Source organism: Dendrobates tinctorius, unplaced genomic scaffold (assembly GCF_039654945.1).
Source record: "Dendrobates tinctorius isolate UK_male_01 unplaced genomic scaffold, ASM3965494v1 ptg000060l, whole genome shotgun sequence".
Taxonomy (NCBI): domain Eukaryota; kingdom Metazoa; phylum Chordata; class Amphibia; order Anura; family Dendrobatidae; genus Dendrobates; species Dendrobates tinctorius.
Window position 1 is genome coordinate 23194983 of NW_027361728.1, and position 21050 is coordinate 23216032.

General features: G+C 40.5%; 1 protein-coding gene across 6 annotated transcripts in view; it reads left to right on the forward strand.

The window, feature by feature from the left end:
- Nucleotides 1-21050, forward strand: part of PEX5L (peroxisomal biogenesis factor 5 like) — a 509080-nt gene that overhangs the window by 259509 nt on the left and 228521 nt on the right. For 3 of the 6 annotated variants that reach the window (XM_073578778.1, XM_073578776.1, XM_073578777.1), the window contains exon 2: nt 17468-17572. The exons of 1 other annotated variant lie outside the window; for it this stretch is intronic. In XM_073578778.1, coding sequence (XP_073434879.1) covers nt 17468-17572 — 105 coding nt within the window. Of the gene's footprint in view, nt 1-14168; nt 14232-17467; nt 17573-21050 lie in introns of those variants that run through there. 2 more of the 6 variants (XM_073578779.1, XM_073578781.1) reach the window with 1 other exon arrangement.

Below are 21050 nucleotides of genomic sequence, written 5' to 3' on the forward strand. Positions count from 1 at the left end.
ATGATGGTACCCCTGAAAATAATGTGACAAAAAGGATATGTTAAATCAAGGTGTGTCGACTGATTAGCATCACAGGTGTCTACAATCTTGGAATCAGTGAGTGGGCCTGTACAGATGCACAAAATACATCCACCAATGCACAATTAGCATTTGTAGGGAGGGTGTGAACACTGCCTATTCAGGGGGCTAATCCAAGAGAGGGAGAACAATGATTGAGTGAGTTAGTGCAGTCACATTGAGGGATGAGGATCTATTGTTGAAGTCCTGGTGCCCATGTATGGATGGCCTATGGAGTTTGGAGATTGGTTGCTGGCTGGGCTAAATACATGTGCTAAGGTCATGGGATCTGGCTCATGGATTTGAGGAACTACCTTAAGGACTGTAGCTGCTGATTGGAGTGAGATACATGTTCTGTGGTCATGTTATAGGTCGTCTGGAGGAGCGTGGACTGTGATTACAGACTATACAGGTGAGAGATATGAAATCTGTGGGCCAACCAAATGTTGGGAGACCGTGAGTATCAGCTGGAATGGGGGCATTGGAACTATCAGCTACGGGTGGGGATCTTGTGGACTGGAGACAATGTATTTTGGCCATCTACTCAGAGTTGTTGTAAAACTATGGAAGTAAGGAATAAAAAAGTTGCATCTTTAACCTGTTTAGATGATTATTACAACCCATAATGTCAGATCTTCACCAGTAATGTGGAAGCCCCCTATATTTTTGTTAACAGATGACAGACCTGAGTGGCGACTTGCTTTTTTGTGGATTGAGTTGAATTTTTTTTTGTGGGAACATTTTACATAACGTTTGGGTTCACATTTTTCCACCGTTCTACGATGAGCACTTACATCGGGGTTTATATCTAAATTTCTGAATGATGTGATTCAAATGAAATCCCCAAGGGATCCATTCACTGTAATGAGGCAGCACAGTTATTCTGGACTCTATCTGGACTTTGTTCAGAGTTGTCCTTCTTTTCATAGGTGCACAAAAGCGTGGCCGACAGCACTTTTATGCATGATTAAAAAATGGACACCGCCACATCATAGGCCAGACAATGACCAAAGTGACTCCATCTGCCTCATTATAGGGAATCTTCTGCCAGGGTCCCATTTGAATCAAGTATTTCAATGATTTAAACATAAACACCGGTGTAAGCGCTCAGCTTAGACCGCAGGATAAATGTGAGCTGAGCCTTGCTGCTATCTTTGGGAGGTAGAAATAACAAATCAACAGCAGGTGAAGAATTGGCTTTATTTATTTTTTAAACTGTTCCTTGTGCAGCATAAGTGATTGGACATCTTTATTACAGTGATACCAGATTTATATTGCTTTTTTATGTTTGGCTGCTGTCACACACTAAAAGATGCTTTTTTTGCAAAAGCTAGTGCATTGCCAAATGTTAAGAGCTATAAGTTTTCCATATTTCTGCCAACAGTCATGTCTGGTCTTGTTTTTTGCAGGACAATTTGACGTTTTATTGGTATTCTATTCTGATTTTTGGGAGGCAGAATGAACAAAAGCAACAATTCAGGAACTGTTTTTGAGTTTTTTTATGCCATTCTGCATGTGGTAAATTTGATAAGGCAGCTTTATTCAGTACAATAACAGCGATACCACATTTACATCACTTTCTTATGTTTTGGTACTTTTACACAATAAAAACTATTTTATAGAAAAAATAATTATTTTGCATCCCTTTATTCGGAAAGCTATAATTTTTTATTTTTCCGCTGACGGAACTGTTTTTTTAGGGGATAACATGATGTTTTCAGTGGTACCATTTTTATTTACATTCATCTTTTTTTATTGCTTTTTATTCCACTTTTTGTTTGGTGGAATGATCAAAAGCACACTTTTTTTATGTTGTTCACCGAAGGGGTTAACTAGTGAGACAGATTTATAGGTCAAATTGTTCCGGACGCAGCAATACCAAATATGTGTACTTTTTCTTTAATTTTATTTTATTCATTACTAAGCCCAGAGCAATGTGTCAATGACAGCTGCTGACACGAAGCCCTAATCCAATTACCTTGATGCCACACTGCATCAGCATGAAAAAGGTGGTGTTGAACTAAGAAATTACATCACAAAACTTTTTTTTAAAAATATCTTTATTTAGCTCAAAAATGCCTTCATTTCTGTACAAAAATGCATACAAAAAATGTATACAAAAACGCGGCAAAAGAGCACCAAAAACACACTTTTTTCCGCAGTGTTTTTCCCGCCAAGAAATGCAGAAACCTAGCAGAAATTTCTGCAAGCAAATACTCAATGTTGCACATAGCCTTATGGGTTATTGTTATGTCCATGGCAGGCGTTAGATTCCATTGGCTACAAAATGGCCAATAAACTGCAGTCAATGACACCATATGTGTGTTGATTAACAAAATAAACCTTCAATTCCAGGCTTGGAAATGTGGTGCAAGGTGTGAGCAGCATGGTCTAGAATAGGAGAAGAGGAGTAGATTGATAAATAGGTTTGTGGAGAATAATTCAGTATAATTTACGTTTTATTTATTGAAATCCAAGCTCACCATGGGATTAGCAGTCGGGGGGTCTAATACAGTATATACATATATACAGTTGGTACGAAAAGTATTCAGACCCCTTTACATTTTTCACTATTTGCTTCATTGCAGCCATTTGGTAAATTCAAAAAAGTTCATTTTCTTTCTCATTAATGTACACTCTGCACCCCATCTTAACTGAAAAAAAAACAGAAACGTTGACATTTTTGCAAATGTATTAAAAAAGCAAAAAAATGAAATATCACATGGTCATAAGTATTTAGACCCTTTGCTCAGACACTCATATTTAAGTCACATGTTGTTCATTTCCTTGTGATCCTCATTGAGATGGTTCTACTTCTTCATTGGAGTCCAGCTGTGTTTAATTAAACTGTTAAGACTTGATTTGTAAAGGCACATACCGGTCTATATAAGACCTCACAGCTCACAGTGCATGTCAGACCAAATGAGAATCATGAGGTCAAAGGAAATGGCCAAGGAGGTCAGAGACAGAATTGTGGCAAGGCACAGTTCTGGCCAAGGTTGCAAAAGAATTTCTGCTGTACTCAAGGTTCCTAAGCGTACAGTGGCCTCCATAATCCTTAAATAGAAGAAGTTTGGGACCACCAGAAGTCTTCCGAGACCTGGCCATCTAGCCAAACTGAGCAATCATGGTAGAAGAGCCTTGGTGAGAGGGGTAAAAAAGAACCCCAAGATCACTGTGGCTGAGCTCTACAGATGCAGTAGTGAGATGGGAAAAAGTTCCACAAAGTCAACTATCACTGCAGCCCTCCACCAGTCGGGCCTTTATGGCAGCGTGGCCCGACGGAAGCCTCTCCTCAGTGCCAGACATATGAAAACCCGCATAGAGTTTGCTAAAAACCACATGAAGGAATACCAGACTATGAGAAACAAGATACTCTGGTCTGATGAAACAAAGATAGAACTTTGTGGTGCTAATTTTAAGTGGTATGTGTGGAAAAAAACAGGCACTGCTCATCACCTGCCCAATACAATCCCAAGAGTGAAACATGGTGGTGGTAGCATCATGCTATGGGGGTGTTTTTCGGCTGCAGGGACAGGATGACTGGTTGCAATTGAAGGAAACATGATTGTGGCCAAGTACAGAGATATCCTGGATGAAAACCTCTTCCAGAGTGCTCTGGACCTCAGACTTGGCCGAAGGTTCACCTTCTAACCAGACAATGAGCCTAAGCACACCGCTAAAATAACAAAGGAGTGGCTTCAGAACAACTCTGACCATTCTTGACTGGCCCAGTCAGAGTCCTGACCTAAACCCAATTGAGCACCTTTGGAGAAACCTGAAAATGGCTGTCCACAAACAGTCACCATCCAACCTGACTGGAGAGAATCTGCAAGGAAGAATGGCAGAGGATCCCTAAATCCAGGTGTGAAAAACTTGTTGCATCATTCCCAAGAAGACTCATGGCTGTACTAGCTCAAAAGGGTGCTTCTACTCAATATTGAGCAAAGGGTCTGAATACTTATGACCATGTGATATTTCAGTTTTTCCTTTTTTAATAAATTAGCAAAAATGTCTACATTTCTGAGTTTTTTCAGTCAAGATGAGGTGCAGAGTGTACATTAATGAGAAAAAAATGAACTTTTTTGAATTTACCAAATGGCTGCAATGAAACAAAGAATGAAAAATTTAAAGGGGTCCGAATACTTTCTGTACCCACTGTATCATAGTTAAAAGCTCATAGACAGCTTTGGCGAAGTGTCGTCTTTCAGCTTATATTTTCCTAATAGAGTGGAGCGAAACGGGTGGCCAAATTCAGAATCCGCCGACTTTTGCTAAAGTCGGGTTTCGCCAATCGAAACCCGACCATAGCGTGAGGTCGGCCATGAGGTCGCCGACTTGACCGCCAAAGTTGTGTTTCCCACAATCCTTCCAGCGCCTATTTTCAGCCAATCATGAAGGACACACACTGTGGGCAGCGCGATTACGTCGGCAGCGGCCCCCACCATGTTAGAGAAGAGCATGCAAGTGTTTGGCTGGCTTTGTGTGGTGTCACAGTGCCTATAAAAGGCCGTGACCGCCGACCGCCCTCTTACTTCTGCCGATCTTAGCATAGGGAGAGGTTGCTGCTGATCGTTCTCAATAGGGAGAGTGTTTAGGCAGGGAAAAAGAAAAAAAATTGCTTGTGCTGATAGCGAATGTCACTGTAAAACACAACTGTATAGTGTGCAGTGACAGGGGAGGATATATTTGTGTGCAGCAGCTCTGTTGGTTATTAGGCTGCCTTATAAGGCTCCCTGACAGCTGCATTGCTGTTTGCACACTGCTGTGCAGAGTGCTTTTTTAAAAGCAAAAATATTTTTATTCCTTTTTTCTGCACAGTTACCAAGCGTTCATTTTTTCATACTTTTTTGTGCAGCAGCTCTGTTGGTGATTAGGCTGTCTTATAGGCTCCCTGATAGCTGCATTGCTGTTTGCACACTGCTGTGCAGACTGCTTTTTTAAAAGCAAAAATCCTTGTATTCCTTTTTTTCTGCACAGTAGATACTGAGCGTACTTTTTTTCACACACACCGTATACGTAGAGGTGTACGCTCCTCACACACTACCGTGTACCGGCTGGTATCACGGACAAATGCATGCTATATGTGTGTGACTCCATAAAAAAAATACACGGAGATTAACATTTTTCCATACATAAGTAAATAGAGAAAGGCACCGTGCTCACAGGAGAATTCAAAGATGATAACGTAAAAGTGAAAGTGAAAGTCCTGCCTTTCACACATAAGCCCATAAGCCTGATACTCAAAGCATGCAGGAGATACAAATCTACCACAGCAAGATACACTGATGAATAGTAAAGGACTTATACAAATTTACCCTAGCTCTGCTGAATGAAGGTGCTGTGCTGATCACAGTGAATGATCCACAGAAATGCTGGATAAGCAGGTGAGAAGCTGGGAGGATGAAGTGAATGAGCTGGCTGACTGGGGTGCAAGTAAGAGAGCTGGGCAGAGCCAGGATAGCTCCGGCCGGTAGCGTCCTGGATGCACAGCTGAGAGGGGGCCGACACTGTCCTGCACTGACAGCGTGTGACATCACAGGCTAAGGCTACGGAGCCTAGCTGGGGCCAAAAACCTACGCGTTTCAAAGCAAAATGATGCATTTTCCTTCCCCTACCATATTCTCTATATTCATATTTTCGATATCTGCTTTTTGTATGAGTATTCGCAGTAGGTGGAGCGTATTTTATTTTTACGCGCACAGTTTTTCTTTATATTTATATTTGTATTCGATTTTATTCATATTAAAATGTTAAAAAATTTATCAGCATAATAAAGTTATAGTTTTTAACATTCCTTATTATTCTCAATATTACAACCCATTTTTGTGAGGTATACGCTATGGCTATTCTTTTCTCTTTCTTTTTAAATGTATGATATTATTTTAATCATTAGTTAGCCATCTACTGGGAGGGTGGAGGTTAGTGTTCAATCCAAGAGTTAAACAGGTGTTTGAACATATACACACTATATATGACAGCTATACTGGGTGGGCAGTAACCCTGATGAAGAAGCACGTTTTGCTTTGAAACGTGTAGGTTTTTGGCCTACGTGTGTGTGTGAAACTCCATAAATACATATACGGACATTTCCATTTCTTTATACACCGCACTGAGCAGTCCGATTGTCAAACAGTATCAGATATCTGGTGTTCCTATTACTGTCACATCTACACAGAGTCAGCATGTGTGTGTGACACTCCATAAATACATATACGGACATTTCCAGTTCTTTATACATCGTATTGAGCAGTCCGATTGTCAAACAGTATTGGATATCTGGTCTTCTTGTTACTGTCACATCTACACAGAGTCAGCGTGTGTGTGACACTCCATAAGTACATATACGGACATTTCCAGTTCTTTATACACCGCATTGAGCAGTCCGATTGTCAAACAGTATTGGATATCTGGTGTTCTTATTACTGTCACATCTACACAGAGTCAGCGTGTGTGTGACACTCCATAAATACATATACGGACATTTCCATTTCTTTATACACCGTATTGAGCAGTCCGATTGTCAAACAGTATTGGATATCTGGTGTTCTTATTACTGTCACATCTACACAGAGTCAGCGTGTGTGTGACACTCCATAAATACATATACGGACATTTCCATTTCTTTATACACCGTATTGAGCAGTCCGATTATCAAACAGTATCGGCTATCTGGTGTTCTTATTACTGTCAGATCTACACTGAGTCAGCGTGTATGTGTGACACTCCATAAATACATATATGGACATTTCGATTTCTTTATACACCGCATTGAGCAGTCCAACTGTCAAACAGTATCGGCTATCTGGTGTTCTTATTACTGTCACATCTACACAGAGTCAGCGTGTGTGTGTGACACTCCATAAATACATATACGGACATTTCCATTTCTTTATACACCGTATTGAGCAGTCCGATTGTCAAACAGTATCGGCTATCTGGTGTTCTTATTACTGTCACATCTACACAGAGTCAGCCTGTGTGTGTGACACTCCATAAATACATATACAGACATTTCCATTTCTCTATACACCGTATTGAGCAGTTCGATTGTCAAACAGTATCGGATATCTGGTGTTCTTATTACGGTCACATCTACACAGAGTCAGCTTGTGTGTGCGACATTCCGTAAATACATATACGGAGATTGACAGTTTCACCAACAACGTATACAGCTGTACACTTCTGATACAGTACCGTATATCGGCTTGTTGGATTACGGTGAAATACATACTGGATGAGCGTCTGTGACTCACAAAATATATACGGAGATTTCACTTCTTACATACACCTTACACAGCTGTACGCTACTCATACAGTACCATTTCTCTGCTGGTATTTTTGGTACATTTTCCCAAACATGAGGAAGTCTGGTGGAAGAGGCCGCGGACGTGGGTGTGGGGGGGCCAGCTGGTACTGATGGTGGTGGTGCATCTGCTGGTATGCCAAAAGCACAATAGCAGCTAAGGCAGGAAGTGTTGAGCCTGCATCATCAGCTGGCACAAGAAGGCCTTTAAGGCTCCCTTTTCTGGGAGTAGGTAAACTGCTTTTAAAGCCGGAGCATCAGGAACTGTTTTTGCCTTGCATTGCCGAAAAAGCCTCCAGCTCTATTGCCTCCTCTTCTGAAGTTTAAAAAAATGCAAGCACTGAGCCATCAGTGCAGGCTTCTGGTCAGGAACCACCCCTTTCCTTGTCTCCTTCACCCCGACTAAAAGTGAAGGATGCGGCAGCCCACACTTCAGATTACTCCATGGAGCTCTTTTCACAGGCCATGCCTGTGTTATCAAGTGAAATTCTGAATTCCCCAGTCCAACATTAATCGGAGATGGAGTGCACTGATGCACAGCCACTGCTCGATGATTCTGCTGGTACATTGACCCACAGCACTACATTCCCCTCTCACTCTACAGAGCCAGAATGTGACACTGATGAAACTCAGGTTCCCCTTCCAGCATACTATACCACCTTACACGGTGACACAGAGGAAGGTGCAGATGAAAGTGCCGGTTACCTGAGCAGGTGGGGGGTCCTATTCATGGGTGACGGCAGTGGCAGACGGCCCCTCATAGTACGCAAAAATGTCTCTGCCGGTGGGAGGGCCCACTCGCCATCAGACATATCGTCGTACTATGAGGGGCCCTGTGCCAGTGCCGTCGCCCACGAGTGGGCCCCCCATGCTTCCTCAGGGCCACAGCACTTGCAATACTTACCTCTCCCTGCTCCACCGCCGTGACGTCTTCCGCCTTTCCTGACAGTGACATTCAGGTTACAGAGCACGATGACATCACGTCTGTATGCCCTCTACGAAACAGTACAAGTGCAGAGAGTTTTAAAATGGCAATGCTGAGGAGTCCAGAGTAGAGCAGTGCCCAGCGAGGAGAGGTATTTAATTATTTTAAATGCTGGGAGCATTTTTTGGGGAGCAGTAAACACTGGAGAATGATATACGGGGCCCATCATACACTGGAGCATCATCCATTTGGCCCATCATATACTGGAGCATTCCAAATGGGGGACATCAGACACTGGAGCAGCATATACAGGGCCATTATACACTGGAGCATTAGAAATGGGGCCCATTATATATGGAGCATTATTTGGGCCCATAACACACTGGAGCATCGTCCATGGGGACCAACATATACTGGAGCATTCCAAATGGGGGACATCAGACACTGGAGCAGCATTTACGGGGCACATTTTACACTGGAGCATTAGAAATGGGGCCCATTATATATGAAGCATTATTTGGGTCCATAACACACTGGAGGATCGTCCATGGGGACCAACATATACTGTAGCATTATGTGGAGCTCATCATATACTGTATGGAACATTATATGGGACCAATTATTCTGTATGGAGAAATATATGGGGCTCATTATTCTGTATAGTGCACTAGGTGGTGGCCATAATACTGTATAGAGTAATATACTGTCCGGTTTTTGAGTTATTGTAGAATTTAAAATAGATATCAGTCATGTCATGTAAGCAGTGAAGTATTTTTCATTGTACTATACCACTATTTCTCTGCTGTATCGGAGCATCATGAGTTGTGGTATGTGTTAAAAGGGCGCACTGACACTCTTTGGCCCAGGGCACACGAAAACCTGGCGCCAGCCCTACCACCCCACAACTTTAGCCAAATAACCCCCAGTTTTCAATGCGTAACTATTATTATAAAGTAAATTAAGGTTGCCAAGCTTAAGTAATAAGAATTGATGTCATTGGCATTGAAATGGGCACTGTAGGTGTGTTTACTGTCCTCCACTCCCTGCCGACTTTGCTTCCCCATTGACTTGCATTGGGTTTCGTGTTTCCCACGGACCCCGACTTTTCCCTATAGTTGGCTGATTTCGTTCGACCCGACTTTTTAGAAAGTCTGGTTTCATGAAACCCGACTTGACCCGAAAAAAGGAAAAGTCGCTCATCTCTATTTCCTAATAAATAAATAAATTGCGTATCTTAGATCAAATTATCTTTCAAAGCACCAAATTCATAATTTGTTAAAATTATGCAATGATTCATGATATTTTTAACTCCTTAGTGACCACCAGTCTGGCTTAAAAGTGACATGAGATATAAGAGAATAGCATGCCCTTACAGGTGGTGGCAATCCAGCAGCTGTTGACTGTACACTATAGCTGACATCCTGATGCATCAGTCACGATCGGTGTTGGCACCATCCATGGCGGTTTATCCCTATAGATACTGCTGTCAATAATGACTGCGGCATCTAAAGGTTAACAGAGTGATGGGGCTTCCTCTTTAACCCCATCGGCACACTGGGATCATGATTGTGTGGTCCTGATAGTTGTCATGGCAATTAGTAGCCAAATAACTGCCAACTATAGTGACCTGTTGACAAGTTAGCAACATTTAGGAGGTAAAAATAACAGCCATTTTAAATGAATTCCTGAAAAGCACCTGAAGGGTTAATACACTTCCTGACAGCAGTTTTCAATATGTGGAGGAGTGCTGTTGTTAAAATGGTATCACTTTTGGTGGTTTTCCAGCATATAGGTCCCTCAAAGTCACTTCAAAGCTGAATAGGTTCCTAAAAAAATAAGTTTTGTAAATTTCCTTGAAAATATTACTGCTAAATAGAGTTGAGTGATACCGTCCGATACTTCAAAGTATCGTATCGGATGGTATCGGCCGATCTTTAAAAAAAGTATCGGTATCGCCGATTCCGATACCGGAAGTCCCATTCAAGTCTATGGGACTTCCGGTATCGGAATAAGAAAAACCCTTTCCTGCCCTTGTACAGCCTCTCTGGGGTCTGTACGGGCCTTTCGGGGGGCTGTGCCGGCCTGCCAGGGGGTCTGTGCAGGCTCCGGTGGTCTGTGCCGGCCTGCCGGTGGTCTGTGCAGGCTCCGGGGGGCTGTGCCGGCCTGCCGGGGGGCTGTGCAGGCTTCGGGGGGCTGTGCCGGCCTGCCGGGGGGCTGTGCCGGCCTGCCGGGGGGCTGTGCCGGCCTGCCGAGGGGCTGTGCAGGCTCCGGGGGTCTGTGCAGGCATCGTCCGATGGGACTACAAGTCCCATCGGGCGATGCCTGCTACCATGACAGTGATTGACACATTAGCCAATGATGGGACAGTAGTAGTCCCATCATCCGGCTAATGTGTTAAATGTAAAAAAAAAAAAAAAAAAATTACATGCTACATACATACAACATGCATACTACATACATGCTACATTCATACTACATACTACATACATGCTACATAAATACTACATGCAACATACATACTACATATATACTACATGCATGCTACATACATACTGCATGCTACATACATACCACATATATACTACATACATACTACATGCATGCTACATGCTACATACATAACACATATATACTACATGCATGCTACATACATACTACATGCTACATACTACATATATACTACATGCATGCTACATACTACATGCTACATACATACTACATATATACTACATGCATGCTACATACATACTGCATGCTACATGCATGCTACATACATACTACATGCTACATACATACTACATATATACTACATACATGAACTGCAGTTCTCTACCCAAGATCGTCGTGGGACACACTCGTGGACTGCTTCGGATCGTGGGTGAGTATTTTTGTGGTTTGTTATGTTAATATTTATTCCGGAAAAGACAATGGCTTCGGGGAACAATGTGACAAGTATTGGTAAGTATGTTACTCTATGTTATATGTACTGTATGTCTATGTATGTATTGTATGAATGTATTGTATGTATGTAGTATATATGTGGTATGTATGTAGCATGTAGTATGTATGTAGTATGTATGTAGCATGCATGTAGCATGTAGTATGTATGTAGCATGCATGTAGTATATATGTAGTATGTATGTAGCATGCATGTAGTATATATGTAGCATGTATGTAGTATGTATGTGGTATGTATGTAGCATGTAGTATGTATGTAGCATGCATGTAGTATATATGTAGTATGTATGTAGCATGTAGTATGTATGTAGTATGTATGTAGTATGTATGTGGTATGTATGTAGCATGTAGTATGTATGTAGCATGCAGTATATATGTAGTATGTATGTAGCATGTAGTATGTATGTAGTATGTATGTAGTATGTATGTGGTATGTATGTAGCACGTAGTATGTATGTAGCATGCATGTAGTATATATGTAGTATGTAGTATGTATGTAGTATGTATGTAGCATGTAGTATGTATGTAGCATGCATGTAGCATGCATGTAGTATGTATGTAGCATGCATGTAGTATGTATGTAGCATGCATGTAGTATGTATGTAGTATGTATGTAGCATGTAGTATGTATGTAGCATGCATGTAGTATGTATGTAGCATGCATGTAGTATGTATGTAGTATATATGTAGTATGTATGTAGCATGTAGTATGTATGTAGCATGCATGTAGTATGTATGTAGCATGCATGTAGTATGTATGTAGTATATATGTAGTATGTATGTAGTATATATGTAGTATGTAGCATGCATGTAGTATGTATGTAGCATGCATGTAGTATGTATGTAGTATTTTTTTTTTTTTTTTTTTTTTAACATTTAACACATTAGCCGGATGATGGGACTACTACTGTCCCATCATTGGCTAATGTGTCAATCACTGTCATGGTAGCAGGCATCGCCCGATGGGACTTGTAGTCCCATCGGACGATGCTTGCACAGACCCCCGGACATCAGCACAGCCCCCCGGCAGGCCGGCACAGCCCCCCGGCAGGCCGGTACAGACCCCCACAGGGTGCACAGACCACCGGCAGGCCGGCACAGCCCCCCGGCAGGCCGGTACAGACCCCGGGCAGTCCACACAGCCCCCCGGCAGGCCGGCACAGCCCCCCGGCAGGCCGGCAGAGACCCCCGGAAGGCCCGAAATGACGGCGCATCATGATGCGCACACACCGCGCATCATGATGACGTCAGGCCGTCAATCAACTGAACTTCTGATTCCGATGCCGAATTCCGATATTGAAAAAATATCGGAAGTCGGTATCGGAATTCCGATACAGCAAGTATCGGCCGATACCCGATACTTGCGGTATCGGAATGCTCAACACTACTGCTAAAGCTTCCAACATCCTAAACGGACACTTCATAGATGGTGCTGATGTAAAGCAGACATGAGGTAAATGTTATGCAGTTGCTATTTTTTGTGCCGTGACTATCTAGAGTGAAGGAATAATTTTTAGAACTATTTGTCAAACTTATGATATTTTTTTATAAAAAAAATGCAAAACATATTGACCTGAATACCATAATCATAAAATATAAAGTGTCATGAAAAAACAGTCGCAAAATCTTTGGGATGTGTTGAAAGATTCCAGAGTTATTGCCACATAAAGTGACTCTGGTCAGATTTGAAATATTAGGGCTGGTCACTAAAGGGTTAAGATCGCTTTCACATTCAGTTGTTCATCATTTTTCTGAGTTAATGAAAAGAGGTTGGAACTTAGTGTGAAATAGTAATATTTTATATCAATTTGATACCCAAGTGCAGATATTAAAGACTTAAAGAAAATCTACCAGTAGTTTTTTGCTATGTGGTCTGAGAGCAGAATGAAATAGGGGAGGAGAACATGATTTCAGGGATGTGTCACTTACTGAGCTGTGTTTTGCTGTTTCAATAAAGTCAGTGTTTTATCAGCAGATTATCATTGGAGGACTGGGTGTCTTGTGCCTCCTGGTCCAACCTCGCTCTCACCTCTGATTAGCTGCTGTGGGATTATACATAGTGGGATTATACATAGCTCAACATTCCGTACTTCTCTCACAACTGCTGCAGCCTGTAAACTATGTGATACATCGCTGGAATCAGGGAATCTGCTGCTGTCTAATTACATAACAAAACAAAGCTGACAAATTCCCTTTGGTGCATACATATTACTCAAGAAATACAAATTTCAAACATAATTCTCCAACAATCACAACATCATGAATAAGAAACAGGTATATTTCTTCAGGTAATATTGAAATGTATCATCAACATCCTAAAAGGGTTGTCCACTAATTGGACAACCCCTCCATTAATGCGGTAGTCACCCAAGTAATATTAAAAAAAAACCCAGATACTGACTTTCCACATAAGCGATATTCCAATGATGTTGGTGTCTGCATGACATTGTTATGTTATAGTCAATTAGTGGCCAGAGATGGGTTACAGCGCTTACACTTTCCCCCAACGTCTGAGTTACGTCCGATGGAACAGTGAGTGCTGTAACCCATCAGTGGCAGCTGATTGGCTGCAGTGCTCAGTGATGTCATGCTATCTCCGGAAAACCCGGTGCTAACATCGCTGGACCGGAGCTGGTGCAGGGGGTGAGTGTAAGGTTTCTTGGGGTACCACAATATTTAAGAAGGGCTTGTCCAAGTCGTTGGCAACCCCTATCAATGTAGATAGAAGTATTGGCACAGGTGACTAACAATAGACAGCACAGCGTCACAGCAACATATCATGACAGCATGCTTTATTTCTTTCAAATTCTTAAGTGAGTCCTTTTATGTAGTTCTCGAGCAAATCTACTGCATCTCTATTCTCCATGGTTGCTTAACGGCAACAGATGTGATCTAATAAAGTGTCATGGCTTTTTTCAGGTAGTAGGTGTGACCTTGAAGAAAAAGTGGTTCAATCTTCCAAAAAGTGACTTGACCCCAATTTTGGTGGGTTGTTTTTCTATACAAGGAAACTATTCACTTGCATGCATAGCTGTTAAAACCATATAGATATGCTCTAAATTGCTTTATGTCGGAGTACAGTAATGTTTGCATTTAGATGCATGCCGATAGATGTAATAAATGTAGGTTAGGCTATGAATGAAATATACTAATACTCCATACTCTTTAATCAATGATCAGTATGCATTTGCAGTGCACCACTTATTAATAATGAACTAGCGATAATGTCGTGAAGGCAACTACCGGAATCATAGAGCAAGAAGACGCTGGTCTTTATTCATCTCAGCATGATCAAGTGCAATTTTATTAGAAATTGGAACAAAAAGTAGAATTGTATTATATTGATTTGTACTTTTGCAAATTTAATCTGCAGCTTGCACACAGTGGATGCAACTATTGTTGGTATCTTTATGCAGTCTGTCAATTTACTGTAAAACATATCACTGGCATATAACAAATAGCAGATAACATTAGGCCATCTATCCCCCCAACACACTAAAGAGGACCTAGCACTTTCTATATATATTCACACACACATATACAGAATATATGCTATTATCTGGTCTTTTTTTATCAGTTTTTTTTAGATTCGGCAATATTTTTCTTTTATTTCTGTGCCTTGCCTTTCTTGAGATGAGGTCCTCCTTTCCTGTATACAAATTTAGGGTTTTTTTTAAACCAACTGGGTGTAGTCTTCACAAAGATTTCAATAGAAAAGAACTGAGGATCACACCCACTTGGCTTAAAAGACAATATTTACAGACAGGAAAGAGGAGGCACAGCTTGGGAATAAATAGGTACAAGAACAAAGCAAAAATCACCAGAATAAAAAACAGGCAAGTAAAAAAGCATTTGTATGGCAAGTGATAGGCCCTCTTTGAAGTGAAGACCAAGAGGTTGGACAGTGACCTAGGACATAGCAGCTTTGGGGAACACTGTAGGCAAAACTGCCCTTGAGTGCATTTTGGCAAAATTATGTTTCAGACCTTAAGATAGTTTCTCCTCTGTGTGTGGTGTAGGCAATGCATAAGTTTCCCATGTACAATGCTATTGACTGTGTTTCTCATTGTGTATAATGTGTTAAAGCTGCATTTCAGTAAAGGAAAAGTCTCCACGAGTTCATCACTAAGTCCACGTGGTAAAAAATCCATCTTTACATAACCCATGGTTAAATGTTATAAACTATTATTATGCAATGTAAAAATAAAGATATCTCCTGACTAGAGATGAGTGAACCTGCCAAAAACTCGATTCTGCAGAACCGCTCAAATTTGACCAGGAAATTCAATTTGCATCCAATGAGCCCTGATTGCAATTTAAAAAAGCTGTTTTTAATGCTCAGAATTCTCCGGATCCCAAAGCATAATAAACAATTGGGCAAGGAAAGGGATAACAAAAAAATTCATGCTCACATAGCACCTCACCTGTCATTGCTGCCGCAGCTTTTTCTGCCTTTTTAGGCCACCGCTCAGCTCAGAGGCCGGTAGACACCCCTCACCTGCATCTAAGGTGCTGACTCCAGTAAGGAATGAGGAGGTTGACCTAGTAGACCAGAGGACAGTAGGGACAGGTGAGGGGCTAGGTGAGTATTAATTTTTACTTGTCTTTAACCCCCTCTCTAGTCTATATGAATCCAGCAAAATGGCAACTTTTAGGAAATTTGAAACAAATTTTATTTGTAAAGAATTGATTCACCCATCCTTATGTCTGAGTAGAGTTCTTTAGATTTCATGCATAATTACAAATATCCAAAGAGCACCTTTAGTAATATATGAGTGCTACCGTTGCCAATGGCATATGTATACAAATACATCTCAGCAGATTTAAGAGGATTCTTTTGTTCAATTGGATCTAATGATAATTCAGAAAACTGTTTAACCAGAATAATGCCGCTTTAACCTACTGCAACGCTGTGTGCTTAATGGCATGGGACTTCCCTGCATTACTAGCATGTTTCAGGCTCGGGGTGCACTACCGAAGATGTGACATGTTTGAATTCTCCGCAGGTCACTTAGTTTTTCCGTTAGTGTGGGATTTAGTTCACAGCTACACCCAAGCATGAATCACTGTGTTATAGTGCAGCTATTGTATGCAGGTTTAATGAAGTGGATTCCCATGAGTAACTCTCCTTGGTAAATCTCACACATTCTTTCTTTGATGGAAGAATTTACACTACATACTATTATTTCTAGCTTATGCATAGTTTTGTCCTGAAGCATTTGACTTATTAAAGAAAAAATTACTGTATTTAAACCATGTGTAATTTGATGGTACTAACTTTTCCTTTTTCTCTTGCTGTTTACATTTTACAATATTGTATTTATGAAATGTCTAAAAAAATCGATGCCTATTTTGGACATGGCATGTATGAAATGATGACAACAAAAAAATTGTACAAACTGAGACTCCTCAGTGGTTGATACCTTATTATGGCTTACTGAATAGATGATGAGAAATTTGTCACAAATTTGTGCCCTGAGATATCCACCAAACAACCAACCATAGTCTAAATTTCATATTATTAGTGAAGATTACAAAATATAAGCAATCTATATAAAACCTAGTGCTTACCATCTATACTAGGTACTACAAAGAAAACCAAAATGGTAATTATGGCTTACAAATTGCAGATGTGTTATGTTCTAACCTATACTTGAAGTATAATGCCAATATGGTTGCTATATGAGGTTTTTTACTAGACTAGCAGATTTTTACTACTTCGGTCCAATTTGTAATAATGTTCAAAATGAAATTTTCTATTATATAAATTACTAAAAGATGATTCAAGTAGATTGACAACTCTAACTTTAGGTGATCTACTGGTGAAGATTGCAGGCAGCCAATATAGTATTATTTTATGCCTACTCAAATAAATGGGTCCACTCGCATCCCACTGAGAGGTCCTTACAGTGGCTCTCCTCTCTGACTCTCAAAAGGTAAAGATCCCTGTATGAAGTTCCACAAACCCAAGCTTCTCAAAGCTCATAGCAACCAATCAAGTTGCCACCTAAAAATAAGTCTAGTGATTATTCTCATTATTCTTAACCTGTATGTTTATTTAAATGCTATATGTTCCTTTCTTAGTGTGAACCCATCCTACATACCACTGCCATTAGCTCACTGTGTTTTACTCTATCTGGGGCTAATGGGATTTTCTTTTGGGGATTTCTGCCAAGATCACATTTTCCTGACACAAGTCATTGTTGATTTCACTATTGTAGGGGAAAAGCGCTAGGGCGGCAGATAAGGCTGTTGCCATGGTGATGAAGGAGATACCGAAACAGCCGTCTGCAGAGGAAAAGCCCCTCCTTACTATGACCTCACAGGTGGGCGCCACCTTGGATTTCAAGAAACTGACACATGCACCTGGCTCTTGTATCTAAATGCTAACATCTACAAATATTTCCACCAGTAATGTTAAAAAAGCATCTACAGTTCTTGTGCTCTGAATGTCTCCACAAAATATCCTCCACTATATGAAGATAAGTAGTGATATGTCAAAGGATGACAATTAAAAGCACTGAATGAATGAACCATGCACTCATGGGCACAGCATGCATATGTCAGTTTTTCAGTAACTTTTTTTTTATTTCTGTGACTTTTTGGTGCAACTACATTTAATTGATTTACCTGGGTGGACCAGTCTGGGAGATCATTTAAATGACGTGATGTGGTGTTTGTGACAGTGTGTTGTATATAGGGCTCCCATAAATGCAAGCTAAATGTTTGGGAGGTAACATTACTGAAGTTTGCTCAGGTCTGAAATCATTTTCCCTGCTGATCATTGTAATCGGATATATTTCTTTTACTAAGGTATCCAGTGTTATCCAGAATATGAGGGGTGGTTGGAAATGGAGACATGGGAGCCCTAAATTGGTTTTATGTTGGTATTGTCTGTGTCATTTTAGTTAATGTGCAGATGAGAGATTTCTCTATAAAAAAAATGTCATTTTCTAACAAACACATTTCAATGAAATTTTTGTTTTACATAGTACTCTGAACATTTCAGGGAAACTTGAATTTTATATATGTGGCTTAAAGGCTATGTACACCTTCACACAAAATTACTTTTTATTGTTAGGAACAAAACTGTAGAAGAAATCAGTGCAATAGGGTCTTATCCGATGGATAAAAAAATTGATAATTTGAGATTGCACTAACCTGATAGATCTATTGGTATGACATATAGATCTTATTGAAGATATCAGCTGCAGCAGATCCACAGGTCCGCAAGTGACTGTATCAAATATGATGAAATAAAAGGTTTGTGGATGTAATCTGCGCTGCCAAATATGATGTAGATCCAAAAGATGTCCAGATAAAGAAAGTGGTTTTATTCAACGCGTTTCGAAGTTCAGATGGCTTCTTCCTCAGGTCACAACCATATGTATCCATACATGTGGTTGAGTACTGAAGGAGAAGTCATCTGAACTTCGAAACGTTTGATTCTCCGGACTTGTTGTCCCATTCAGCATGTTATGATTATAACATGATTCACAAGAGCCAGCGTCCTCGCCAGCTCTCCACAAATCTTGCGGATGCATGCAACTTTTTTTTCATATCTAGACATCTTTGTGGCTCTGAAGCTGGGTGTACACTTCCCGCCTGCAGAGGTGCACTGTGCAAGTCCAGAAGCGAAGACTTTGAGGCATGCGCAGTTCGCCTCTGTAGCCAGGATACATACACCTGGCTTCAGAGATGCAATAATATGTAGGCTAGAAAGTTGTGTGCACGCACAAGAAATTTGCATATTTATAACGTACTTTAAAAAGACTTTTTTTTAGATATCTGTATGTGTGTCAAACAGGATGAAGGGACTGTGTTAAACAATTTGCTTAATAGTCGTCATTACAAATGTTCTACAATTTTGCTGCTAGAGTATCTGTAAGTCTTTTATCTAGCTCTGTTTTTTGCAAAACTGATATAAATTTGTCAGAGCTCCTTGTACTGCTCCACAAGAAAGAATACACATGGACAAGAAAGTACAAAATGTGAGCTGTGGGGATTAGCGAATGCCAGTGAAATCAGCAGTACCCTGGATATACAGAAATATCACAGGCAGCCTATATTACTGGCAGAGACACTCCTACAAGAGGAAAATCTGAAAATTGGGTCAAGCTGCAAACTGCATGTCATATAACAGCGCAATTTTATTAACTAAAAGGTACCTACTAACATAGGTAAACACATTTTTCCATTAAAAAGTTATCTATAGCTTTTAATCTGTATTTTTGTTCATATTACAATTCAATAAACTATCAATTTTCCTTGATCAGTATGTATTAGGAAAGAGTCAGACAGCTGTATAGGGATCACAATGCAATTCTTCGACTGGTCATTGGCTCTCCTGACCAGAGCGTGACAGCTACATAGAAATTCATGCTTTCATGCTTGGGTTGGGAGAGCCAATGGCCAGTGCTAGCATAGCATTGCAATCAGCTGTCCAACTCTTCCCTTAAAGGGAATCTGTCACCACATGTGACCTATCTAAACTATTAATACGGGCATACAGGTTATAGACTGCGGAAAATAGTCCTACCTGTGTGTCTCATATCAGATGTCTTGTTGTTGAGAAATCATCTTTTATCACTTTATATAAATTATCTCTTCCAGGCTATGGGGAGGATGGAGCCTAGAAGATAACTCTGCCTCCAGAGCTAATTTTAAGTAAAAGAGGGAGTTCCCAGTGTGATCTGTAATGGTTACCAGTGTTGGCAGTGGGATGTGTAATGGTTACCAGTGTTACCAGTATGATGTGTAATGGTTATCAGTGTTACCAGTATGATGTGTAGTGGTTACCAGTGTGATGTGTGATGGCGGCTCTCTGCTCTCCTGATGTCACTGCAGAGCTGTGTGTGATTATACCTGACAGGTCTACAGGTTCCTCTAAGCTTCCAGCTCCCAGGCAGGCAGGGTTGTAATATTGTTGCAATACAGCAATACAATACAGCAGAGCTCAGAGAGAAGCAACAAAGACATATTTTAGTTCTCCTGTTCTTTATTAGTTACTTGTCTCGCACTTGTAACTCACCCCTTCATGTAAAATGAGTTTTGGAGGCAGTTATTTTCCAGGCAGCATCCTCCCCATAGCACAGAAGAGGTAATTTACATGAAGTGATACAAGATAATTTATCAATAACAACACATCTGATATGAGGCATACAGGTAGGACTTTTTAGCAGTCTATAGCCTGTATGCCCATATTAATAGTTTAGAAAAGTCAAATGTGGTGACAGATTATCTTTAAATACATGTAAAACACCCAAAAAGTTTGTTTGTTTTTACAATCCCAATGTTCAGGGATGCTATAAATGTTGTATCTACACATCTACACATTTAGAATATTAGTGGTTCTGTTTTTTGACTATAATAAAGATAATATCCTTTATTCTTTACATTTAAACTGTGCATTATATTACTGAAACAAAGGGTAATAGTCTCTTGCTAGAAGCAGAATCAACTTCCTTCACAACCCATGAACATTAGAACTTTCTACATATTGCAAGGCAGCACTAAGTAAGGTATATACTAAATGTCTTCTTATGATTATACACAGATATAGAAGGCTTATAGGTGATGCAAAAACTGAAAACAATAATATTGCTGTATCATACCTTAATGAGAACCTGTCATCATGATTTTGCATGTTAAAGTAAAGGCACGGAGCCATGGCCTTAGCGCTGCGTGAGGTTTCAGCCCTGATAGCAGCTTCGATATGCATCGGCACAGGGTTTTTATATAAAAACAGCACAAAGTTTATTGTCCATCATAGACTTTACAGCTCTAAAATGAAATCAGCCTTTC